At 40.3% G+C, this 26,995-nt stretch overlaps 2 protein-coding genes and 1 pseudogene across 2 annotated transcripts in view; 2 read left to right on the top strand and 1 right to left on the bottom strand.

Moving 5' to 3' along the window:
- The first annotated feature begins 622 nt into the window (after positions 1-622).
- sdhaf4 (succinate dehydrogenase complex assembly factor 4) lies at positions 623-8,302 on the top strand. Its single transcript, XM_028469288.1, has 3 exons — positions 623-803; positions 2,762-2,911; positions 7,930-8,302. The coding sequence occupies exons 1-3, from the start codon at positions 725-727 to the stop codon at positions 8,037-8,039; spliced, it is 339 nt and encodes a 112-aa protein (XP_028325089.1). The 5' UTR covers positions 623-724; the 3' UTR covers positions 8,040-8,302.
- Positions 8,303-9,410: 1,108 nt separating this feature from the next.
- Positions 9,411-9,528, top strand: LOC114477355 (uncharacterized; annotated as a pseudogene).
- A 4,273-nt stretch (positions 9,529-13,801) lies between these two features.
- The window catches only part of LOC114476997 (uncharacterized), a 36,897-nt gene continuing 23,703 nt past the window's right edge, over positions 13,802-26,995 (bottom strand). Inside the window, exons 4-7 of the mRNA XM_028469021.1 lie at positions 16,587-16,752; positions 16,348-16,451; positions 15,441-15,547; positions 13,802-14,271 (exon numbers count right to left, since the gene is read on the bottom strand). Of these exons, the coding sequence (XP_028324822.1) occupies positions 14,175-14,271; positions 15,441-15,547; positions 16,348-16,451; positions 16,587-16,752 (474 nt within the window). The 3' untranslated portion in view covers positions 13,802-14,174. The remainder of the gene's footprint in view (positions 14,272-15,440; positions 15,548-16,347; positions 16,452-16,586; positions 16,753-26,995) is intronic.

Here is a 26,995-nt window from a genome sequence, read left to right as displayed (position 1 = left end):
ATATACTTACTATTACCAGCAATACAAAAAACAACAACAAAGACACACTAAATGAGGGAAAATACACCAGATCACTACAAAACACACAAAAATAATAGAGAAACAGACAAAACGACACCGAAAACACACACACTGAGAGAAAATAATTTAAATAATACCAACAACACTCAAAAACGACAACAAGAACACAGAAAATAAGAGAAAAATATACTGAATAATAAAAATAACAGACAAACAACTAAATACACAGAATTACACCAAAAATACACAAAATGATGACATAAAACTATAGAAATAAATGTATTCAGGAGGCACTGAATACTGTTATATTCTTTAAAATAAGTGTTATCACTCATTTATTCCATCGTTATGATCTATAGATGTTTTTTCATAGAATTCTCAGTAAAATCTAGTAGTCGGACATAAAGGGGGACTTAAGCCAAGTTTGAGAACCACTGCTCTATTGCTAATGTTGTCACTGTCGCCATGGTAACAGTCAACCCGATCCGTAAAGTAGTACAGGAACTGCCGTAAAATAGGCCGACCGGATGTAGACGCGTTTCGCACATGCGTTGAAAGGATCGCGTAGATTTTTTTTTTTTTTTTAAAGAATCGGGCAGTGACAGTGACGTCATTAGCGTCATTGTTCCGCGTCACGTTAAGAACAGTGTTGTGTAAACACCCTTGTTAGCATAGACATTATCTGTGTGTCACTGTGTCCTCCATGGCTCTGCTGCGGGGCTGTGCTACAGCCGGTAGACTCCTACTGACCGGTAGACTGTCGGTACTCACGGTGTCTGCAGGTCGGTGCATGCTCTTTGTTGTTTAACACAGGGGTCACCAACACGGTGCCCGCGGGCCCTAGGTACCCCGCACAGTGCATGGCAAGGGCCCTCAGGAACTCTAGTCACCAGTGAGCTCCATCTAAAATCTGATTTATTTTATGGGATTCAAACTCACAAAGTTAAATACAGATGACAAACGTGATAAAGTTTTAGTATTAAATTAACTTTAAATTATTGTTAAATGTTTATTTGAAGTGAAACATTGTGTTTTTAAGTGTTGCAGATTGTTTGTATGGGTTGAGGTATGTTATGTATAAGATATTTTTAACATACAAGGTGGATTTTTGTAAAATATGACACATTTTACAAATGTAACATAATATATGATTAAAAGTTTTTTTTGTTAGCAATGTAAAATAGGAAGATGATAAATTTCTATGAAATGTAATGAAAATGAAACAAATGCATTAATTAGGAGAAATATAGTGTTTCATGTTTAAAACAAACATTTCTTACCTTTTTAAGTTACTGCTAGCATTCCTTATTATCTTACCTCTGATTAAAGTGAAACCATGAACATTTATAATGTAAACAGTGCTTTTCTAACCCTAACTCTTATGATTATTCAGTATCTATGAAGTAGCTACAGTTTTAGAACGGTTGGTGACCCCTGGTTTTTACCTAGTTTGTGCTCAGTCGCACCACATTTTGGGCCCCGAGTACAAACCATCTTGTTAGGTCACTACTGTAAGTTATGTACACTTTTTTCTTGCCTGGAAACTATGCTAGTGATCTTGCATTATTATATAAGCATTATTTTTTCTTCATAATCACCTAATGACTCTTAGGACCCTATAAAATCAATTTTATTACTTTCCATATTCTGTGTTTTCAATTTCTTTTAATAATTCTGTTTTTAAGAAACAATAATATTTTTTTATTTCAGACATTAGTTTTTAACTTTTGTGAGGAAACAAAATAAATACTAAAAAAATAAAACCATAATTAAACACGACATAATCTGTCCTGGAGAGCCCCAATCCAGCATGTGTGGCCCCACAAAGTCAATGGATCCAAACACACACTCAAATGACAAAAAATACACAAATTGACAATAAAAACACAAATTAAAGGAAAAGACACAAAACAAAACAAAAATGAGAATAAGAAAATGGCGACAACAAAAACACAATACAAGAACAAAATTACTGGTATCAGAAAAATATTTCTCTAAAAACACAAGACTTCAACAAAAAAACATAAAATAAAAATACACAAATTGACTACAAAAACACACTAAATGAAAGTAAAATACACAAAACAATAACAAAAAGCAAAACTTATGCTTAAATACACAAGATGGCAACAAAATGACATTGACTTAAATAACACAAAATAAAAGGAAATTACACTAAACGAGAATAATAAACCAAAAGAAAATGACACTAAGACACACAAGATGGCAGCAAAATACACACTGGGAAATACACAAATTGACTACAAAAACACAGAAGTAAAATACATAAAACAATAACAAAAAGCAGAAAATGACGTTAAAAACACAAGATGGCCACACCATGCATATATTTGACTAATCAGTGATGTGAACAGTCTATGTTCATAGCTCTATAGTGATCAAATTACAGGGAGCTGAGGCTTATGCTAAGTAGTTTAGTGTAGAACCAAACATGTTGTATTACTATACCACATTTAACTTTCCTATGTGCTGGAGTTACAGACATAATGGAAGAAAAACAAGGACATCCTTCCCACTACATAGTCCATATTGATAAATGACATTCCAGCAGGTTAATTTTGTCTTCTTTTTTAATAATAGACAACTTTTTCAGGAAATTTCTGAATGAATGAAACTTTAACATATTAGATAAAAGCATCTTTTGATTTTACATTTAAACTAAGCCCCGCCTCCACATAGGGAGCTGCTGCTTACAGCTGTTTCTGTTTCCTACTCGCAGGTCAGAATAAGATCCCTGCGTCATTCCTTGTGGGATCTACACGCGCTTCCAGCAAAGCAGTGAAGGACGCGGAGCCGCTGAGGAAAGCCAAAACTCCACAGGGGCGTTTTGATAAGCCTGAGGAGGAAAAGAGCAGCGATGTTCTACAAAGTAAGTCTTAGTTTCTGTCACGGTGTGGTGGTGGTGGTGTGGACCCAAAAGCAGCAATAGATGGAGGCAGCAGGCAGGGATAGCATTGGTAGTAGTCCATTTAATTTAAAAAACAGCTTAAAGGAGGTGCAGGGAAGATGGGGATCAGGAGACGACACGCCACAGGATACAAGAAGGGTGACAATGAACCAGCAAACATATAGTGTTAAAGCACTCAGCTAAATAGTGGAGGAGGCCTGATTAGGAATGGGCCACACCTGGGTGGAAACGTGAGGGAGCTAATCAGTCACAAACCAAGCACACAGACATCACTGGGGGGTGGAGCCACAAGGAGGAATTCCTGGAACACGGAGACAAGAGTTAACACTAGAAAACAGAATAAACAAAGACTCAGAAAGACTCAGGTATTCCATATATCCATATATCATATGTTCAAAGTCTGAGTATGTTCAGGCTCAAATGAGGGAAACTCTGAGTATCCCATTCCTAAACGTGAGGTATGTACTTCTCTGAGTATGTTGCCATGGCAACATGGTCCGTGAACTAAACCTGAGGGGTATTCCATAAAGGAAGGTTAACAAACTCTGAGTCTATCCATAAACTCTGGGTCAACTTACCCTGCGATGAGAAACTCTGTGTATCTGATTCCATTACAGCTGGTATGAAGTGGGTTAATCAACCCTGAGTATGTAAACCTTGGGTTGCTGATGTGCACGCGCGCGATTAAAAAGCCTTCATCAATGGATCGAAGATTTAATCGAGTTGCCATGGCAACCAAACGGAAAATAGTGATTTATTCACCGTAATGGGTGAAATAAGCCGGTGGTTGATGAATATGAGCCTGTTCTAAAGGTGTGTTCAGTCTTCAGTGACTATAGTGGCTTAAATCACCCATAATTAGTCACACTTTTTAGTCACTTCATTACTTTATCTCATCAGTGACGTGACGAGCGGTGAATAATATGAATAAAATGTGTCTGAGGAGACGTGTCAGCAGCATAGGATGTCTGCATAGAGAGTCCTCCTGTTACACTGGATATAAAGACAGTAAATGCTGCTTGATATCACATCATTTATATTGATTTTTAATGTAATATTGTCACCAGAGTCATCTACACGTCCTAAAAAATGTCATAAAAAACACTGAAGCGGGACGCGAACCCGCGACCCATCACTTCCAAGAGCAGCATCACAATTCACTACACCATCATATCTTCATAGAGCCGTGATGTACAGATTTAACTGTATAATAATATAAAACAACAATCGAGCCTTAAAAGTGGATTTATTTAAATTATCATCTCATCCTTTATATTATCTACAGGTTTGTATTCAGTGAACTTTACTACAGACGTCAGTAGATGTTTTAATGTAGATCAACCTCTCAGTGTGTTTCACTTAATGATCTACATCTACAATGTTAGAAAGAAAAACTACCGTTTGATAAAAATAAAAAAACATAAAGCAACACAACATTAGTAATGATGTGAACACGTCTGTGGCGTGTGATTTTACTAATTTCAGAGAAAAGTGTTAAGGTTCATTAAAGTGTTCAGGTGGGCGGAGCCAGGTAGAAACCCAGGGTTTCTTTGATAAAACCTGCCAGTGACCAGGTTTAGTTCACGGACACGGTTTTAGTTCCGTTTAAGCGCTTAATAATCTATAATGTCTGTAATGCTGACATGCTGACTAGCAAATGGTGTGATTTGGCAGAGAAAAATACTTTGGATGTGCTGTGTATGGATCACAGACATATGACGCAGACACGGCACCACAAGGGTTAAAATGTGAACTACAGACGGTTCTGCGATCTCCGTGATTTGGGAGATTGTCGTCATGTTGTAATCCTTAATGATCTAATATCGTCAGATCGCACACCCTTAGTTCAGTGTGAACACCTTTAGAACAGGCTCATATTCCTCAAACACCGGCTTATTTCACCCGTTAGGGTGAATAAATCACTCTCTTCCATTTGGTTGTCATGGCAGCTTGAGTATTCTCTGATCCATTGATGATGGCTTTTCATCGCGCGCGTGCATGCAAGTAACCCAAGGTTTACATACTCAGGGTTGATTGACCCACTTCATACCAGCGGTAATGAATCAGATACACAGAGGGGTATGTTGACCCAGAGTTTATGGATAGACTCAGAGTTTGTTAACCCACCTTTATGGAATAAGCACAAACTAAACTGAACATGACAGTTTCATTCAAGTTTTTTTGTTGCGGAGTCGGACTAAGACTGCACAAATCAAAATCCTGATTTTTGACGTTGAAAACTTGATTTTTGAGTTTTTTTTTTTTTTTTAAAAAGACACTTGATTAAATTATTTCAAGTATTTTTTCCTAATTGAAAAAGTGATGAAAACTTTGCTTTTATGTGAAAAACAAAAGTCTGAATAAATGAAATCTTGCTGAAATTATTATGTGGAAGTCAAGGAAACATCAAAGCAATCAGCAGACGCCTCTGAAGAAGACTGGCAGTTGACAGTCGAAGAGGGATGTCAGGAGATCACAGTAAATTTCCTGAAAAAGAGAAGTCTGAATAAATGAATCCATAGCATATTCAAAAATAACTTGCTGGAATTATTTCCTACCTTTTTAAGTTACTGTTAGCCTATCTTACCTCTAATTAAGGTGAAACCATGAAAATGTAGGATTTAACACATGCTTTTCTAACTGGTTGCCCTTCAGATTATTCAGTAACTATGAAGCAGCTCAGTTTGAAAAAAGGTTGGTGACCTCTGCGAGACAATAAAGATGTGCTTTCATGGCCCATGAAAGCACAGCAATCTTGGGCCACGGCCCTAATGTTTTAGAAACACTGGCCACGGTTACAGGATGTTTTTTTAATTTAGAATTAGTTATTCTGAATTAAATCATTCTGAATTAAAGTGTTCTGCTTCGTGTTTACATGGAAATAGTCATTCCCGAACTGAGATTTACATGGAAAACCGGTTTATTGGGCTTTAGTTAATTCTGCTTTAGGTCTGGGGGTTAAGAAGGCTCTGATTGGACAGGGGGAGAACGTGACGTATCACGTCTATCAGGAAAAACACACAACAAACCTTTTATTGTCGGCTATAACACAGAACACCACACATGAGAACTGTTTTCACCTTTATTTTGATTGTAGTTTAGAAACAGCAGCTCAACAATAACACACGGTTGGACAGCGGAGCGGAAGGAGATGGGAGCTAATCGCCAGTAAAACTCCAGAAAACAATCACCAGGAATAAATATTTGCTCCCTGGTAAAGATAGTAGCTCTAACAACTGGTAAAATGATAAACTGATGATATTACGGCCTGTACATGCAGGACGGGGAAACATTTACTCCACCTCCGGGTCCTAGTGCCAGCCGGTGAAGCCTGTTCCGTTTACGTTGTTTACCGAGTCCATGTGAAAGTTTGCATGTTTATCCGTTCATCCACTCTTTTCATTATATCCATGTCTTTTAAGGCTCTTATTACATACCCTAGCCCAGGGGTGGGGTTTTTGGCTCAGGGGTCACATGGACTTTTAAAAATTGACAGACGGGTCGGGCCAGCACCCGATGCATACATACATTCTTCTTCTTCTTCTTGTCTAAAGTTAAAATTTATAAAACTTCATAAAAAAATCAACCATTTCCAATTTCACCCAAATTTAGCCCCGATTCTAAAGAAACATTTGTACATTTAAGGAGAGACAGGTCTGTTAGTAGAGCAGTGATTCTCAACGTGTGTGGTAGAGAATAGAGACATGACAGAATGAAATTTTCAATTTCATGCCAATCTTCTTAAAACTCTTTCTTCATCGACAGTTAAATAAAAAGTATTTGCATGAAAAAACCCTCCAACATAATTTGTTAATAGTGGTTATTAGCATAACTAGCAGCATTTTTGGAGGAAAAGTGACGGTGGATGTTGGATTCCTTTAAAACCGCAACAGTTTCTTTGCAAATAATAAGGCATACAGCCTTTGACCGGACTTCAGTGAAAAGTATTTACTTGTCCATTCATTATTAAACACTCAGCACTCACTGTCGACTCTTCTTTTCTTTGGGCCACTCATTGTTGTAGATGTGTATCGCTGTGTCAGCGCCGCGGTTTTGCTCCGTCAATCTCCACCTGGCTCCAACACAGCGTATCGCGCCTTGTGAGCCAGGTGTATCACGCGACACCACGTGATCCCGCAATAAAACATCAACAAACAGCTTACTTTGATTATCCGACGTGGAAAAACCATTTATCTGGCCTGCTATCCAAGTTTCCACTTCTACCATGAGTAAGTTCTTCTGCCACTTCTTCTTTGTGGGTGTGTTCTGGCGGCGACCAATCTAACTCTGCTTTCTTCCTCATCTTACATTTTCTGTCCATACCTAGTCGGATGTCAGGCATCACAGGACTAAGTCAAAGGAATGCAGTCATAATTATGATATTGTAACGGACTGAGTCCCAATGTAGTTTATTCAACGAGTGTCGTGGTTTCCCATGGCCGTGAAGGCATCATTGTTACGTGCAGCTTTCTCTGCCCATGTTCATCTTTGTTTACATGTGTTCTGCGTGTTGATTGGCTGGGTGGCTGGAAAAGGGCGGGCGTAAGCAGAGAATAGTAGAACATTTGGTTCCCACGGGTGTTGAGATAAATGACGGAAAGACGGTTCTGTTTGTGTTTTGTTTATTTTGGCTTCGGCGGGCCAGATTAAAAAGACCAATCATCTTGGATTATGTCGTCACCAGCGCGTCATCGCCGCAAGTTGCACAAGCGCAAAACGATACATATTAACTTAAAGCGGAATTTAACCAAGTTAAGTGTTTACAAGAAAGAGGAATTATCTAATTCGGAATTAAAAATGGAATAAACCAGCCACTTTAATTCCAAATTCGGTATTAACTTTAATTCATGTAAACATGGTCGCTGAACAAGTGTGTTTATTGTCAACACTTGGGACTGTTCCATGACTGTTTGTGTTTGAAATGATTGGGAAGGTTTCTGAGAAGGAAAAGCACCAACGTGTTCTCTTTTCTCCTCCAGAGTTTCCTGATAACGTGAATCCAATCACAAAGGAGAGGGGAGGTCCTCGGGGCCCAGAGCCCACGCGTTACGGAGACTGGGAGAGAAAAGGCCGCTGCGTTGACTTCTAGGGCCCAAAATAGATGCTGCTCTATCGGCCTCATGTTTCTGCTCCATGTTAACTATCAGTCACAGCCAGTGTTGGTCAACTAATTAGTTAGTGATTACTCCTTACAATTACTTTACTGATAAATTATTTTCAAATCAAACTTGGTGCTTTAATAACTTTAGTTTATGTATTTAAAGTACTTTTCGAAAATGTGATGCACATAATATTAAACAGTAGACCTTTCAGCCTTGACATGTTCCACATTAAAAATGGAATCAAATGAAACAGTTTTTTCAAGTCTTGTTTTTATTCTATTTCTTTGACGCTATGCACATTGCATCAAGCAAAATTAGAATAAAATGAAACATATGGTGTTTGCAGCAAGTTAAATGCTAATGATAGTTTTAACTAGTAGTTTACTTAACTCAGAAACACTAGTTTAGCAGTTACAGTAACAGAGCACATTGTATGGAACATTTTAGATCCTGAAAACTCCTTCTTTGTCTCTGTGTAAACAGAGGTAATCCACAAAAGACAGTAAATGGTGCCACCTAGTCTGAAGGTAGATATGTTGCAAAATGTGTGAGTTTGTAGAATGTGATGTGGGTTTGTGTATAAAAAATCCACACGTGAAATAAATTTAATGTCACAAATGTTGGGAAAAAATGTATAAACTGATATTTATACATAAAGTTACAGCTGCAAACTTGTAATCTAACATTTATTTACATGTTTTTTAATTACTTGTGTAAATGATCATTTACAACCACAACTCATCAGTTATAACTTCTCATATAGTCATGGAGAGTAATTCTTATATTTAGGTTAACGCTATGTGGAGATGAGGATCTAGAGCTGACAGCTGATGCAGTGGTCAAGCGGTTAATGTATTTTACAAAATCTACAATCTGTATAATGTGACGAAGCAATAAAACAATGAACATGTATGTGAACTGTCTCATGAAAATAATTATTTTGTAAAATACATTAACCGCTTGGCCACTGCATCAGCTGTCAGCTCTAGATCCTCATCTCCACATAGCGTTAACCTAAATATAAACAAGGAGAATTACTCTCATCACTATTTTTGTTCATAAATGACTCTAACAACCTTTTTCTAACAGTCTGTGGAGGCAAATCTCAGCATTCTGCCTTTACAGTGAAGAAAAATGACTTTGTTTCAGTCATATCACTGGCTGCTGTGCTAAAAAGACACAGCCCACACCCAAATCCTCATTTCAGATTGGTCAATCACACACATGGGGGAGCGGGAAAGGGGGGGCCATTTCTACAAGCATGAATCAGTTTTGCTACAAACGTCTCACAAAATGTGTTGCAAAACTCAAACAGCTCAGATTCACACGAGAAAAGTAGTTTGTGCATCTGTAGCGGTAGATATGGCCATACCAGCCTGTCATTGCCCGATCCCGTTAGATCTCAGAAGCTAAGCAGGTCTGGGCCTGGTTAGCAGTTGGATGGGAGACCACTGAGAATTCCAGGTGCCACAGTGGGGTGGCAGTCACCCAGTGGTATCTGTCATTGTGCCCTTGGGCAAGGCACTTCACCTACATTGCCTAGTATGAATGTAGTGTGTGAGTGAGTGTTGGTGGTGGTCGGAGGGGCCGATGGCGCACTATGGCAGCCTCGCTTCTGTCAGTCTGCCCCAGGGCAGCTGTGGCTACAATAGTAGTTTACCACCACTAAGTGTGGAGTGAAAGAATAATGCCTTAATTCTGTAAAGCGACTTTGAGTGTCTATGATAAAGCGCTATATAAAACTGATGCATTATTATTATTATATGAGAAGTTATAACTAGTGAGTTGTGGTTGTAAACGATCATTAACACAAGTAATTAAACATGTAAATAAATGTTAGATTACACGTTTGCAGCTGTAACTTTATGTGTAAATATCAGTTTATACATTTTTTCCCCAACATTTGTGACATTAAATTTATTTCACGTGTGTGGATTTTTTATACACAAGCTCACATCACATTCTACAAGCTCTCACATTTTGCAACATATCTACCTTCATAACTTAGCAGTTAAAAGGTACAATATACAGAACATTTTCTGTCTGTAAAAATATTACTCTGTAATAAGTCCTAATAATAAGGAAAAATAAAATGTGAAAATACAGTAAGGACTTAAGACCTCACTCAAGTAGTTTCTGTAACTGTAAAAAGTGGAAAGTAAGTGGACGTGTTCCACGTTTAGCATCAGTGTAGCGCTGCATTTTGGTTTGTTTTTTCTCAACTGCACAATGAACAGATGCATCAGAATATCCAGTTTGGTGTGTATTTTCCTAGTGTATAGAAGTTCATATGGTGATGCAGAGGTTGTTGCATGTGGCGTTGCTCGGTGGACTTGTAGCCAGTTCACAACAGTCTCCTGCCATGGTTGTGATTGTTGGATTGCAGTCTGGATGCAACTCCTGAGAGAGCGATGAAATCTCTCCACAGCTCCGTTAGCAGCTGGACAGTAGTGGCAGTGGTGTCAGAATAATTTGGAGCTCATCATTCATGCTTTTGTGTCTTCACGTTTAGACTTTTGTAATAGTTTGTTTTCATGTCTGAACAAGAAGGCGCTGTCTCGACTGTAATTAGTTAAAAACTCTGCAGCGAGAATTCTGACCCGTACTAATAGGAGGACCCACATATCCCCTATTCTAAAAGAACTCCATTGGCTGCCAGTGTCTTATAGGAAACATTTTAAAGTTCTAGCATTCAGAGCCTTGCAGGGTCAGGCTCTTTCTTACATCAGTGATCTGATCCAGCCTCACACCCCTGCTCGGGATCTGAGGTCTGTGGGTCACAATCTGCTGATGGTTCCTCAAACTGGTTTTCAGACCAGAGGAGGCGGATCCTTCCAGGCTGTTGCTCCCAGGCTTTGGAATGATCTTTTGCTTTCTCTGCGTTCTATTGACTCTGTCAACACCTTCAAAAGCCAACTTAATACCTATTTATTTGTTCAAGCTTTTAATTAGCTACTCATGGGCTGCTATGATTTTATGTTGTCATGGCATTTCATACTGTGGACTTATTTTTGCTTTTAAACTGTGTTGTGAAGCACTTTGTGGCTTTTTGTCTGTGAAAGATGCTATAGAAATAAATGTTTACTGTTATGAAATATCACTCTGTTGTTAAAACTATGAAGCAAAAGTCGCAGATGTGAACTTTGGACCACTATCAGTGGCAATAGTCGCGGGATTACCATGACGACTGAAGACGGAAGTGAGAAAGCGAATAACGTCGTCAATGGTGGCCATGTGTGAAAAAGCTAATTCAGGCCACTTGGAATAGCAGTCTGTAGCTGTGTTTTTATCACCTTTGCAAAATATAAATAGCGCATTAAAAACTGGTGATGGAAACACCTGAATTTTGAAAAAACACTCAACAATGGCTAAAAAGTTTTTACGCTTTCATGAGAAATTTCAGACGTTAAGATATTAAAATGCTATGGAAGTACCTGGTCACATGACCACTTCTCTCCGAGTAAACATGGCACGGTACAGGTGAACAGAAGAGGAAACCCAGACATTTCTTAGCATTAGACTTGAACATTATTACTGCCACATTAGACGTGAGACCACAAAGGAATGCAGAGTGTTCTAAGGAGGTTCTAAGGAGGTTCTGAGCGTCCGTCTTTCTGCAGCTAAGTCTCATGGGATGAGATTTCATGGGGAGTTATGAGGCTCTTGCCCAAAACTACGGTCAATAGAAACACGTTCAAAGCGCAATTATACTTTGTCGACATTTAAGAATATAAATTTTGCGAAAAACTGTATCCCAGCTAGTGACAACACCTTTGTTCATCAATTCGTTGTGTCACTGACCAGTACACGGAGCCGTTTGCTTCATCTTCAGAGTTTTGTCAATAAAACCCTCCCCGTACCGAGCGAGTCAACAGAGTGAGTTGGATGCAGATGCGGAGAACAAAGTTTGGTCAAAGTTCTCAAATGTTTGTGAATAAAGGAGCTCAACAGCAGGTAAGTATAATCTCCTTTAGCCGAGGAAACACTGATACATCCTTTACCAAAGGAGAACACATAATGCTGACCCACAATTCATTGCAGCGACAATATTTAAAGGGACCTGATCATCAGAGCGTTCACGGAAACTCACGAAGACTAAAAAGGGACGAAGATCATGTAAATTACCATTTCAATAATAAACCTTGAACAACTTTAAATAATCTAAAACCCATATTTTCTGATATGCAGACATATGATCAGATTATAACTGACATAAAACAAACACTGAAGGTTCAAGAAAAAGGGATCAGAAATATTTTTAGCCACTTTATGTTTTATTCAACATACTTCATATTTCTGAGTGAATGTGAGCAACCATTCTCATTGTGACGTTCTTTTAGTTTCACGTTTGTTCCTCGTAGCCTGGTAGCCTCTTTTACTTTGATTTATATTCAAATCTTGTGATTTATGAGATTATATCAGCAGAAAGGGTTAAAATCTGCTTTTAGTCCATTTTCAGAAATTAGTAGTTTTTTCACCACGGCAGACGTCACTAATCTTCACTGCCGTCGAATATTACGTCACCTAGTGGAAGTGCATCTGATTGTCAAAACAACGTGTTCTCCTTTTCACTAACTCCTTTAGGAAGTCTCCTAACACCTTTCCTTAACCCCGTGACCTCATCCACAGGGTTAAAGAAAAGTGGATAGGAAAGGAGATAGGAGGGAATATTCAGACGCAGCCTAGTTTAATCCACCTGGAGGCGGAGCTTCTTCACAGTAAAGTCAGTCTTCCTTTAGAATAATTTGTCTGACGTCGTCCAACAACGATGGCCACACGCAGAACCAAGTGTTGGTGGTAAAACAGTGATTTAAAGCATTTTAATGCCAAAAACTTTTGAAAATAATATACGATATTCCCTACACAAATTAATCACCACTGTTTAGCTGTAATAATGAACACATTAATGCAGGCTTTATTTATGTTACTTCCTTTAGATTTTGAATGGGCTATTTTCATGATTTTAAAATGAAAAACAACAGAAAAGCCCCTCTACGATGGTTGAAACACAGCGTGGAGGATCAAAATCACAGCGTAGGGGCCCCTAAGCTCACCACCCTTCTTTGAATGAATGGCTTGTTGCTGAAATATGCTACATAATGTTTCCATTCAGAATAATCAGAACTTCAATCACACAAACATTATTGCCTTTATTGTAATTTCTCTGAATATTCAACTGAGAAACGCAGAGTTCAGAGTTGCCTTGAATGAAGCGAGATGAGAAGACACCAGTTTTCTTTATTTTAAAGTTTTTGTTATTTGTATTATTAACTGGCCCATTCAGTTTTCTGGGGGCCCGCCTCTGGCAAAGCTACTGCTGTAATGATTTATTAAAGCCTGCAAACAGCTGTAAGTTCAAAGTTTCACTGATATTTGTATTGTTTCATTTGTTATTAATAAGTGGGTTTGTTAAAACTGCGATAGGTTGTTGTGTAACATTGCATTGTGTTTCTTATGAGATGGAATAACGGTGCAGGAATGGCTTTAAAATCACTGCTTTTGCAACATTTGGGTTATATTTATTTAGAAAGGTTTTGTAATTTAAAACGTCATTGATGAACATGATTCTTCTCTCAAAGCAGTCGCTGTAAATAGTGATTTTCTTTATTGTATAATAACCCTCAGCATAAATCCCACCACATATGATTCCTACAGTTTTTCTGTGAAACCAAAAATTCATTTTTTATTTTCATTTCTGAAAAACTGAAAATCCAAACATCATTTTTCCACTTGCAGAAAACTTGTCCCTCATTTTTCATTTTTCTCTTCTATTGTTTACACTTTTTATATTTTCTTTACATCCTTCAAATGCAGATACACACAACACTGATAAATGCACATATAAGCAATTACGATCGCACAATTTATCAGAGAAAGAGATGAACAACATTGATTAGTTATGGTTTAATCAACACTTAACAAATATTATACATTTACTGAATTACAAGACGTCAAACAAAACCACAATAATTTAGAGAAATATGAACAAGCTTTTTCTTTTTTTAAAAGTCACCTGGGAGATACAAAAACCCAAAACTAAAACTCAGTGTCCCGTCTTCCTTTGGTTCCTCTGTGATATTTTTGTTTCAGTTTTTTCAAGAACAATGATGAACTCTGTGCTTCTACTGAAGCCAAGGCAGGTCATTATTACCAGAGGAGGCTGAGGCCACCATTGACTCTATGTTTCTAGCTCTTGGTTTGACTGGTTCCAAATCTGGCCTGTAAAAAGCAGAGAGGGCAGTTAGCACTTTGACCCAATGCCAATAACAAACCTGAATTAGTTTTCCCCGCCCCTTTATTAGCATATATATCATGTTTACTAGTTCTACTAATGACACTTTTTGCTTCACTAGTAAAGTGTACTCGCAGTAAAGCTAGACATGTTCTCTAAATGTGATACTAGTTTAACTATGGTTCATCTCACTGGAATCAATTATGCTTTGATGACTTTCCATGAATATTAAGACCCCGTCCACATAGAGACGGGTTTTATTGTTTACGCCATGCGTCAACACGGCAACTAGGATTGTGTGAACACCACCTGCTGGGGCGCCATGAGGGCGGCGTATACGCATACTCTGTAAATGATGACGCCATAGCCCCACCTTTCTCTTAATCGTGCAACCCCCCACAACAACAACAGCAACCATGGCAACAAATCAGCAGCTCTACCCTGTAGTCGGTCCACAAGCAAATCTCCTGTCATGTCTTTGTCTCCATCTCTTTCCTCTTTTCTTTTGTACAGTATGTCCTGTTTTTTTGTAAGATGAGTTTTATGTGCATCCTCGGGTGTCTTCTTCTTCTTCTTCTTCTTCTTCTTCTGTATTTACAACAGTGGACGCCACGTGGTGTATTATTGCCCTCCACTGGTCTTTATTGTGACGACTAGATGCTCCGTACGTTCCAGTGTCTTGCAGGAACTGCAGCACATCATCTGGTCGTTCTCTTTATGAACAAATAAAAAAAACCTCCACTCCTAATCCAGACATGCTTGCAAATAGATGTTGCCTTTCTCTCAGTGTCGTCTTCCCTGTTTTGGTATATTTCTGTGGAAGCATTACAGCGCCACATAGAGGCCCCACCTTTTCGTGTGGACGCACATATAATTACCTGTTTTAGGGGAAAGCGTTTTCATTTTGTTTCCGTGTAGACTGGGCCTTAATAGACCTGACGGGCCGGAGTTGACCCTCTGGCAGGCATGTTCTGGCCCATGAACCATATGTTTGACATCCCTCTACTTTCATTTCCAATGTTTCAGAAGCAAATTTCTCATAGATTTTGTACCGTTGTGATAGTTTTTTGTGAATCTTATAAATTCTAAACAAAGCCATTGAAGCAAAGCGATGATATTAAACTTTTTACTGAACGTGGTCTAAAGTGTGGCTCACCTGTAGAGCTGTGGACAGGAAGCCTTTAGTCCCAACCTGTTGCTTTGCTTCATCTTTATTTTCTTCACCAACTCTTTCATTCTCCCCCAGGTGCTGCTTTCACTCGACTGAAAAGAAAAAAACAAAACTAAAACCCAAAACTAAAACTCAGTGTCCCGTCTTCCTTTGGTTCCTCTGTGATATTTTTGTTTCAGTTTTTTCAAGAACAATGATGAACTCTGTGCTTCTACTGAAGCCAAGGCAGGTCAATATTACCAGAGGGGGCCGAGGCCACCATTGACTCTATGTTTTTAGCTCTTGGTTTGACTGGTTCCATTGTAGTCGGTATTGAACGGGTTGAGTTCAATACCGACTACAATGGGAAACGTGTCTGCAAAAGACTCACCAGTGACTGACGGTTTCAAATGATCTATTCAGAGAGTTCTCGTGTTTGAGAAGCTAACGATAGCATGGCACAGGAGGAAGTGGAGGAGGAGTGGCCGCACACGTGACTCTTGCTCGGGTGAGGAGCTGTGTAGTGATGGTGCGCTAGCGCCCCCTCACACCCTGAGGTCAAAAGTTGAATAGGTTTAATTTCGGGGCTGTCCAGAAGTAAAATAAAATTAAAATAAACATTTTAAAATGACCAAATTACTCCAAAAATAACAGATACACACACTCAGGGTATTTGGAACCCGTTGACCAAGTTCCAGGTCGAACTCTTACCGCGTCTGGGAGATATTTGCTCCACACACACACAGACACACACGCACACAGACATAGATATACCAATGCTTGTTATTAACAAGGTTTTATCTCTTTATCTATTTACAATAATAAAGGTCAAGGTCATGTCAGTGATGGATGAAACTAAGCTATGTTGGTCTCTTTCCAGCTCAGGTGAGTTTAGTGAGACATTTCCTCTCACCTTAAGATAGTCCCAGTTGAAGCCGTCCTCACTTTCACTACAACTTCTGGGAGTGATACTCGTCCTCCACAGAGAGATTGTTGTAAAACCATTGCAATACAAGCCTGAAGCAAAAAAGGAGATTCAGTTACAACATGTAACACCAGATTTCCACTCAATGTGTAACGTCTCCGCTGCATAAGATCTCCGCTGTGTAACGTCCTGCTCCGTATCATCTCTGCAAACACGGCTGGCGTTACCGTTTGCTTCTGATAAGGGAAGGATTCGGGCGGCCTCTGGGATGGTGGACAGGTCAGAAAGCGTTCCACTGGGGGAAAAGACCTCATGTCCACATGATCTACGATGGAAATCCTCCTGGAAAGCTACAATGGCTGCACCACAGCTGCAGTGCTGCTGAAAAATATCCTGAGGACAAGTAAGAAAATACATAAACGCCAGCGACTAAAACATTCATCTTATTCTGTTGTTTGCTTAATCAATAATTAAACAAATAAAAACAAAACCCGAGCCATGAACACATACATGGAGCTTTCATGGAGAACAAAACATTATTTATTCCTAAACTTTATAGTACAATCAACCAAACAATCCCATTCTATGTAACAATAGTACAGTTTAGCCACAAGTCTCCATTAAACACCCAGTAGACGTATAACAAGCTGAAGTCAAACACCAGTGAAAACACAGTTTCATTATTAGCTTGATTACATTTAATATATAAGGTTCCTTATTTTAAACATTGAGGGGTGGATTCACTAAAGGTTTAGGGGTGTTAAAACGTGTTCAAATGTCACTCCACGCACTAATAAGGGCTACAAACTCCAGGGAATCAGGACTCCGCTTCTTCTGTGCGTCGCAATGCGTCCACAATCCATTTATTGTGTTTCCCTCTGATGAATATGTAAAGTAGGAGGATCTCATAAAGGGCAGAAAAATTGGGAGGAGGAAATGCAAATAAATTAATGCAGTGGGTGCATTGCAATTCATCAAATCTGGAACAGTTTGCAGTGATTGTTTTAGCACCGGAAAATAGTACGACTGGCAAGCAGGTGCAAAAACACACGCAGAGATCAGCTGCAGTAAATGTTGACACAAAACATGGCGGAGATGGAAAAAAAGGCTCCAGTGAACATTTCTAGTATAAAAAAATAATTTAAATAAAATAATAGTCAATATTAACATCCACTGAATGAGAAAATAAACCGTGAGTAAAGTGTGTTTGAGGAAGAGAAAAAGCTTCACACCTGCCGTGGTGCATGTGGAGTCTGGTAATGCTGCGGCGGAAAGAGGATGATGTTTTGACCGTCAAACTCTCGTGTCACGTTGATGGAAAGAGCATCAGCTGATCACATGCATAATTTACGCAGTGACAGCACAATCTTCACATAAAGTGTGTTGACACAGCACTACTCAGGAGCTCAGACCTGCTGGATGATGGTCAGTAGATCATCTTCAAATGGTACAGACTGATTGACAGACTGTGTTGCTGTATTAACTCAGATCAATGACGTCAACGGATCAATGAGAAGGTTTCTGTCCAAATCTGCCTGTTTTCATGGACTGATCAGAGCAAAGTTACAGGACCTGATGGAGCACCCACATTAAATAGGGGGGGAAATATCATTAGCTTCTAAAGTTGTTGTTTTTTTAAAAAAACATTTTTATTTATTTAGTTTTCTACATTAGCAGAGAATTCCATCTGTCTTCAATTTAACTTCCTTAAATGTCATTGTGTGCTTCTGTGTTCTCACTTCTCTACAGTGAAAGAGCAAAACGCTCATTTAAATAGGGCGGTCTGCACCACTTCTGCACGTGCGCTAATCATTGCTGCAATCCTAGTGAATTTCTCACAGCAGGAGAGAAAACTGGTTTACCACCCTTTATTTCAGATCATAGTGAATCCACCCCTAAATGTCTATTTATAGAAGTCTGCCACCTAAAGCTGAATCATCTAAATCAGTGGTTCTCAAACTTTTTGGGCTCAATTCATCCCTTTGTCCGACTACAACATTTTACTCAGAAAATTATTTAAAACAACTATAGATCATAATGACAGAATGAACGAGTGATAACACATTTTAAAGAATTACATATTGTTAATAAGTGGAAAAAAAAACTGTATTTATTGTCTAATAGATATATTTCAATAGTTTTCATCATTTCTGGGACCAAGAGTGACCTTTGTTTTTTCAGTTCTTGTTCTAATCAAGATCATTTTCATCATCATTATTATGATGATCATTTTTAACTAAAAATACACATCATAAAACTCTATGTTTTTAATGCTTTTATTTGTTAATCATCCACTCTCTCTTTATGTCTCAAGTACCCCCTGTAGTGCCATAGCGTACCCCAACTTCAAAGGAAGCATTTACAACCAAACTCCCTCAGAACAGCTTAAGAAATAACAAGATACGTCACTCAATTACACCCGTTTTCTAGTGTTGTTGGGATTCAACGTCGTGAAACAGTTTAATTTTACTAAAGATGTGCAATAGTCTTGGCTGAAAGAAGCCTAAAATAAATAAACAAATGTTGAATACAAGGGTTTTAAAAGGTTAGTGGATACTTTAAATGCTCACAGATTACTTCTAACCTTAAATGTTGACTTGTTTATCTTTCTCTAGAAAAACCTAAAATTAAGCTAAACACAGAATAAAGATTAGATTTTTTTAATTATTACTTTATTTTTTGTTGCTAGACTGTTTCTATACCTGTGTTGACTTTAACAGTGTTCCTGACTCAATTAGAATCTTTGCACTTTAGTTAAAGTGTTTACAAAATAGATGGATTATTTAATTCGAAATTAAGATTGGAATAAACCAGCCAATTAATTCAAATTTAAATTTAATTCGTAATTACATTTGCATTATGTAACCCAAAGAAATATGTTAATGCATTGATACAGTTCAAAAGGTATGTTAAAGTTTAAAAATAAATAAGTTAAATATATTATATAAATATGGGTAAAAATAGTGTTTCATTCATGTTTAACAATATTTCATAACTATTAAAAGTACCCAAGTATAAGTTAAAAACATGTAAAGTATAAGATGCCTTTGGTGTATTTTATTTTTGTTTTATTGTGAAGAGCTAGAAGGAAGTGCTGTGTATACAACTGCTGCCAGTCATTTGTTGTATTAGCTTTACATGAGTAAAAAACCGGAAATGATATGCTAGGAGATGCATTAGCTTGACCGCGAGTACCGGAGAAAAAGAGTTGAGATGTGTGCCGCTGTTCGAAAGAATAAGTGAGTTTCTGGACTGTTAACCCAATGGTCGGTGCTGTACACTTGTTTCATGCTTCCTGGAGGATTACCTATGGACGTTGTCAGCCCGAGATTCGTCCTACAGTAAGGTATTTCTGAGACTTTGAAACGGGTTAGCGCACAGACTTTAGCATTCACTGGCTAGGTGGATGCTGCACACGAGGAGTAGTTTTGCTAACTCAGCTTGCTACAAGGACTACTTTTCATCATTCCGGCCTGGATGTGAATATTAGTCGTAACTGAAGTGCTTAAAGACTGCCAGAAGAGTGTCTTTGGGTGTATCTTTTCTACGGACATCACTCGCGGAAGAGTAGGCCTGGACCAGCCGACGGAGACTCCGCCGCCATCTTGGAGCAGACTTTGCCTCCGCCGCCATCTTGGAGCAGACTTTGCCTCCGCCGCCATCTTGGAGCAGACTTTGCCTCCGCCGCCATCTTGGAGCAGACTTTGCCTCGGCCGCCATCTTAGGGCAGAGTTTCTTCTCACTTACACCTGAATGTGAGCCACACACTGAACTACTGAAACAGGTACCCTTTTTATTTGTTTTGCTCACAGAGTGAAGTGGCCATTAAGTTTTGGGCCTCACCGCTCCCAAGCATCACTCAGGCCTGCAACTACTAGGTTTTATTTGCTAAATAAGCCGGCTAGTGTGAGTGTGTGTGTGATTGGTGAGTGGGCCCCTCACATAACACTTAGTATAGTGCATAATCTTACAGACAGAGGTGATCTTGTTGCAGAGATGTGTATATTGTTTGTTAATATGTTTAGTAAAGTATAAGTTCACTCTTAATTTACAGTTTGGTCATTTTGCATATTTACAGGTGTGTGTGTGTGACTGTGATTTGATCATTGAGTGTGTTAAAGGTGTAATGAGAGTTAATATAGCACTTTAAAGAGTACATAGGACTTAATAGTTAGTAAAATAAATAGAGTGGTTTATTTTTATTAATCTTTAATGGTATAGGAAGAACTGAGGAGGCCCATACCTAATATAGTGGGTATAGGTGGGCTACATAAATTGGAGGCACCGCTGGGATCCATTGAGATTAATTGAGATAAATTTACTTTATTTGCTATTTTATGTTCCTAGAGTCACGTTTAGAGCTATAACCTCATTTTAATATTTACATTTACACACATACAACATGGCAAACACACTGGCTGACAAGCTAAAGAAGTGGTGTCGTGGAGAAGCGCTTCATGCGAGCCATGCCCTGCTGATAGTTGTCCCTGAACACACTGAGATAGCGGTTATTGAAGACACTATGCAAACTATTAAGTGTCTTGGTCGAGTCAGAGTCAGAGGGCGGATTTTTGGTGACACTGACGATGAAGTGCTCGTGCTTTGTGAATGTAGAGAGACAGTCACTGCAGAGAATGTCCCACAGGAAGTGGCAGCACCCGAAGGTTTGGCAGCCTGGCCAATTATCACTGCTTTTGATAAGCCCAATCCTCATAATGACTTTAACATCAAACTGAATGCTCTCTTACAGACAGAGGGAAAAACATTGAATGATGTACAAGCTCTATTCACTGAGGCACAGCATACCCCTTCTCCTGAAGAGTCTCTCATTCGTGCGGTTGCTGATCTAATAGACAAGACGAACAAACCTGCTACGGAGAGCGGAGGGTATCGCCGCCTGCGCATCTTTTCAGGTATTGTACCTACGCCGGCTGGAGAGGAACAGTTTGACTACTGGCTAGAACAAGCTTACCTGATGGTTGAGGAAAGTGATGGCTCTGACAAAGACAAAAGGAGAAGGATAATGGAGAGTTTAAAGGGGCCAGCTCTGGAAGTGATCAAAGCAGTACGCTTATCAGATCCTGATGTTACTCCAGTAAAGTGTTTAGAAGCCCTCGAAAGTGCTTTTGGATTGGCTGAGTCAGGTGATGACCTATATTTCTCCTTTAGACTCTTACAGCAACAACATGGTGAAAAACTGTCAGACTTCCTCAGAAGGCTTGAGCGCACACTGACCAAAGTTGTACGACGAGGTGGCCTGCCAGCCAGCAATATGAACACAGCCAGAGTCGACCAGCTACTCAAGGGGGCAGTCAATGCTGATTTAATGTTGTTGCAACTCAGATTAAGAGAGAGGCGAGCCAACCCCCCGACCTTCCTAGAGCTGTTAAAAGAAATCCGGACAGAAGAGGAGTACGAGGCTTCCAAAGTAAAGCTTAATCAGTCAGTCCACGGTGTCCACACCAAAGTTCAAGCAGAGAACAAACAATCAGAAATACAAAACCTGCGGGCAGAAATAAAAGAAGTCAAGACAATGTTTGCAGCCCTCGCTACTCAGCCGCAGGATGGAGTGGAGATTACTGAAAAGTGTCTAGTCAACACAGATACAGCAGTAAGCTTAAATCCTGAAATAATAGCATTGAAAAAACAAGTCAAACACTTACAGCAAAAAATGAACTCAAAAACTCCAAGACATCAAAGCCCAGCTCCACAAGTTGTAATGGCGGTTAGCACACCAGCTAGGCACTCAACCGAGAGCGAAGAACGCTTTTGCTACCGCTGTGGTGAAACTGGTCATATGGCAGGAAAATGCAACAGACCTGAAAACCAAAGCAAAGTTATTCAGAGACTGCTTCAAGCACTAAAGAAAGCCAAGACCAACAGTCCACAACCCAAAGCTGAAACCACATCTTCTACTGATCCTAACTGCACAGTAAGAAAAAGTGCTGTAGATCTGCTGGAGCCCGTAGGTATACCTGAAGGCCTAATAGGCCCACCTTCAGTTGAGCCATTGAAAATAAATGGGCACCTATGTGATGCGCTATTGGACAGTGGTTCCCGTGTCAGCATCATTTTTGAGTCCTGGTACAGAAGATACTTGCCGAATACGCCCATCCACTCAGTGAACAAGCTTGATATATGGGGCCTAAGTGAATCCAGCTACCCTTACCTTGGCTATGTGGTTGTAGACATGGAGTTCCCAAAGAAAGTGACCGGAGCCCCAACAACCATGTCTGTCCTGGCCCTGATTTGTCCTGATCCACCAGGTCCTGATCAGACACCTGTCATTATAGGGACTAATGCCAAAGCCAGTCTCTCAAAACGTTTGGCCCAGCTATGCCGTGACACCCCTGGCATTCCAGCCCATGCTTTTGGTATTCAGAGCTCTTGTCCCAATACAAAGACGAACATTCCCACATCAACCACAGACGAAAATGATGCAGTAGGTTTTTTAAAATGGGAAGGCCCTGGATCTCTGACACTACCTGCAGGGGGCAGTTTCAAAGCTACCTGTACCGTCATGCTAGATCAGCGACTCCCGAAAGAAATGCTAATGGTTGAAGCCTCACCCAATAATACACTGCCTGCAGAAGTGTTACTTCAGCCTGTAGTAATACCAAGTAGTGCTATTGAGAACAACCAATGTACGGTCCTGATTCAAAATGAATCGTTAAAGAATATAAACTTACCTGTCGGCACCATTGTCGGATGCCTTTGTGTTGCTGATGTTGTCACCACAGTCTCTTGCCATCAGTCCAAGCCAGAGAATTTTGACACCACCCAGTTCAACTTTGGAGAGTCACCAGTTTCTGAACAATGGAAGACAAGACTACGTCAAAAGTTAGCTAAAAGGGCAGCAGTTTTTTCTCTAGATGAGCTTGATGTAGGACTAGCTAAAGAAGTCGAGCACAACATTCGTATGTCAGATCCAAGGCCGTTCCGTGAACGCTCCCGACGCATTGCTCCTGCATACATCGATGATGTGCGCCGTCATATTCAAAAACTGCTGGTAGCTGGTATCATCAAAGAGTCCCGAAGCCCATATGCGTCCCCAATAGTGGTTGTCAGAAAAAAGAACGGAGATATCAGGATGTGTATAGATTACCGTACACTGAATAGTCGAACCATACCTGACCAATACACCACGCCACGCATCGATGAGGCACTTGATTGCCTCTCAGGTAGCAAGTGGTTCTCTGTTTTAGATCTGAGAAGTGGCTACTATCAGATCGCCATGAAAGAGGAGGACAAGGAAAAAACAGCCTTCATCTGTCCTGTGGGTTTCTATCAGTTTGAAAGAATGCCCCAGGGCATCACTGGAGCGCCCGCAACCTTCCAACGTTTAATGGAGAAAGCGGTGGGAGACATGAACCTCCTTCAAGTCCTCGTATATTTGGATGATTTGATCGTGTTCGGCAAAACCTTAGAGGAACATGAGGAGAGGTTGTTGAAAGCCCTTGACCGACTTCAAGAAGTTGGCCTAAAGGTTTCGATTGATAAATGCCAGTTCTGTCAGACAAAAGTGAAGTATGTAGGCCACATAGTATCAGCTGATGGTATTGCGGCTGACCCGACAAAGATCGAAGCTGTTACTAACTGGCCAAGACCCCACAATCTAAAGGCCCTACGATCCTTCTTAGGCTTCTGTGGCTACTACAGACGATTTATCAAAAGCTACTCGTCAATCGTTCGACCGTTGACAGACCTTACCAAGGGATATGCCCCCACACAGCGAGGGAAAAGTTTAAAAAAGAAACAAAGCAATACCTACCTTGATGAGAAGGAACCATTTGGAAACAGATGGGATGAGTCTTGCACCGAGGCTTTTGAAAAGATCAAACTTTGTCTCAAACGCCCCAGTATTGGCTTTCGCTGACCCAAACAAGCCATATGTATTGCATGTTGATGCAAGCCTAAGTGGACTCGGGGCCGTCCTTTATCAAGAGTACCCAGAAGGACTGAGACCCGTGGCATTTGCCAGTCGCAAACTGAGCCCCTCTGAAAGAAACTACCCCATCCACCAATTAGAGTTCTTGTCCTTAAAGTGGGCAGTAGTTGAAAAGTTCCATGACTATTTATATGGAGCCCGCTTCACAGTACGCACTGACAACAATCCGCTAACGTACGTCCTTACCACTGCCAAACTTAACGCAACAGGACATCGGTGGCTTTCGGACCTGTCAGTGCACGACTTTGACATCATATACCGGCCTGGACGGAATAATATCGATGCAGATCTGTTGTCCAGAATGGAACCAAGGGACGAGGCGGAGTGGCAAAGTATCTCGCACTCTGGTGTTAAGTCGATCTGCCAGCGTGTGAGTGCTCTTGACTCCACTAAAGACTCACCCAAGTACATTGAGCAGCTTGGAGCTCCTCCTGATTGCATCCCTGAAGTGTATGCCTACCCCACACGCATGCAACTGAACACCTTAAGCCAACTGTCGCCATCGGAGCTAATCACTGCCCAAAGTCAAGACACAGTAATCAACGTTACAATACAAGCCCTGAACTCTGGCAAGTGGCCTGAAGATGTAAAGTCAAATCCAGAAATGCAAGCCATGAAAAAAGACATTGCAAAGCTAGTCATGAAAGATGGACTACTACACCGTGTCAGTACCAGCCACACAGGAAAACAGACAAACCAACTTGTACTGCCAACCGAGTTCAGGACAGTTGTTCTCAAGTCCATGCACAATGATCTTGGCCATTTAGGAGTGGAGAGAACAACAGACATGATCAGAAGCAGGTTTTTCTGGCCAAGAATGGCTATGCACGTGGAGCAGTATATAAAGAACTGTGGAGAGTGTGTCTTGAGGAAGACTCCATGCCAACGAGCTGCACCCTTGCACCAGATCGTGAGCACGGGGCCCATGGACCTGGTCTGCATAGATTTCCTCTCTATGGAACCGGACTCAAAGGGAATAAGCAATGTGCTCGTGGTAACAGACCACTTCACGAGATACGCCCAAGCTTTCCCCACTAGAAACCAAACTGCTCTCACGGTTGCCAAAATCCTTGTGGAAAAGTATTTCATCCACTACGGCCTCCCTGCGCGTATTCACTCGGATCAAGGTAGAGACTTTGAGTCTAGACTTATTAAAGAGCTTCTGAAAATACTGGGAATACGTAAGTCCCGTACGACCCCGTATCATCCCCAGGGTGATCCGCAACCTGAACGGTTCAACAGAACCCTACTGTCAATGCTAGGCACCCTAAGTCAAGAGAAGAAACGCCAATGGAGCCAGCATGTCGTCCATCTCGTACATGCTTACAACAGCACCAAATGCGACTCCACTGGTTACTCCCCTTATTTTCTTATGTTTGGGCGAGAAGCTAGGCTCCCTGTTGATCTGTGCTTTGGCACCTGCCCAGATGACAGAGGGGAAATACAGCACTCAGCTTATGTCACCAAGCTGAAGGAAGACTTACAAAAGGCATACAAGATGGCTGCTGAAGTCTCCAACAAGTCTCACCTTCGCAACAAGAAAGCCTATGACAAAAGATTGGGATTCCAGAACCTCCAACCAGGGGACAGAGTCTTGGTGAAGAACCTTGGTCTAAAAGGGAAACCCAAACTTGGGAATCGTTGGAATGATATCCCCTACGTCATACTCAAGCAACTGCCAAACTTACCAGTGTATAAGTTGAAACCCCAAAATGGCAATGGAAAAGTGAGAACTTTACACAGAGATCAACCTCTCACTATAGTACACAGAGGTATTACTATACACATTGGTAAAACTTAATTACACCCTTCTCACAGTTGTAGTTATTCGCCTGATGAGGACATCAGATATTTAGGTGGGGGAGAGTGTAACCCAAAGAAATATGTTAATGCATTGATACAGTTCAAAAGGTATGTTAAAGTTTAAAAATAAATAAGTTAAATATATTATATAAATATGGGTAAAAATAGTGTTTCATTCATGTTTAACAATATTTCATAACTATTAAAAGTACCCAAGTATAAGTTAAAAACATGTAAAGTATAAGATGCCTTTGGTGTATTTTATTTTTGTTTTATTGTGAAGAGCTAGAAGGAAGTGCTGTGTATACAACTGCTGCCAGTCATTTGTTGTATTAGCTTTACATGAGTAAAAAACCGGAAATGATATGCTAGGAGATGCATTAGCTTGACCGCGAGTACCGGAGAAAAAGAGTTGAGATGTGTGCCGCTGTTCGAAAGAATAAGTGAGTTTCTGGACTGTTAACCCAATGGTCGGTGCTGTACACTTGTTTCATGCTTCCTGGAGGATTACCTATGGACGTTGTCAGCCCGAGATTCGTCCTACAGTAAGGTATTTCTGAGACTTTGAAACGGGTTAGCGCACAGACTTTAGCATTCACTGGCTAGGTGGATGCTGCACACGAGGAGTAGTTTTGCTAACTCAGCTTGCTACAAGGACTACTTTTCATCATTCCGGCCTGGATGTGAATATTAGTCGTAACTGAAGTGCTTAAAGACTGCCAGAAGAGTGTCTTTGGGTGTATCTTTTCTACGGACATCACTCGCGGAAGAGTAGGCCTGGACCAGCCGACGGAGACTCCGCCGCCATCTTGGAGCAGACTTTGCCTCCGCCGCCATCTTGGAGCAGACTTTGCCTCCGCCGCCATCTTGGAGCAGACTTTGCCT

The sequence above is a fragment of the Gouania willdenowi genome, chromosome 15 (assembly GCF_900634775.1).
Source record: "Gouania willdenowi chromosome 15, fGouWil2.1, whole genome shotgun sequence".
In the NCBI taxonomy this organism is placed as follows: Eukaryota; Metazoa; Chordata; class Actinopteri; order Blenniiformes; family Gobiesocidae; genus Gouania; species Gouania willdenowi.
The sequence above is the reverse complement of the archived record's forward strand: the minus strand, read 5'-3'. Positions and strand labels throughout refer to the sequence as shown.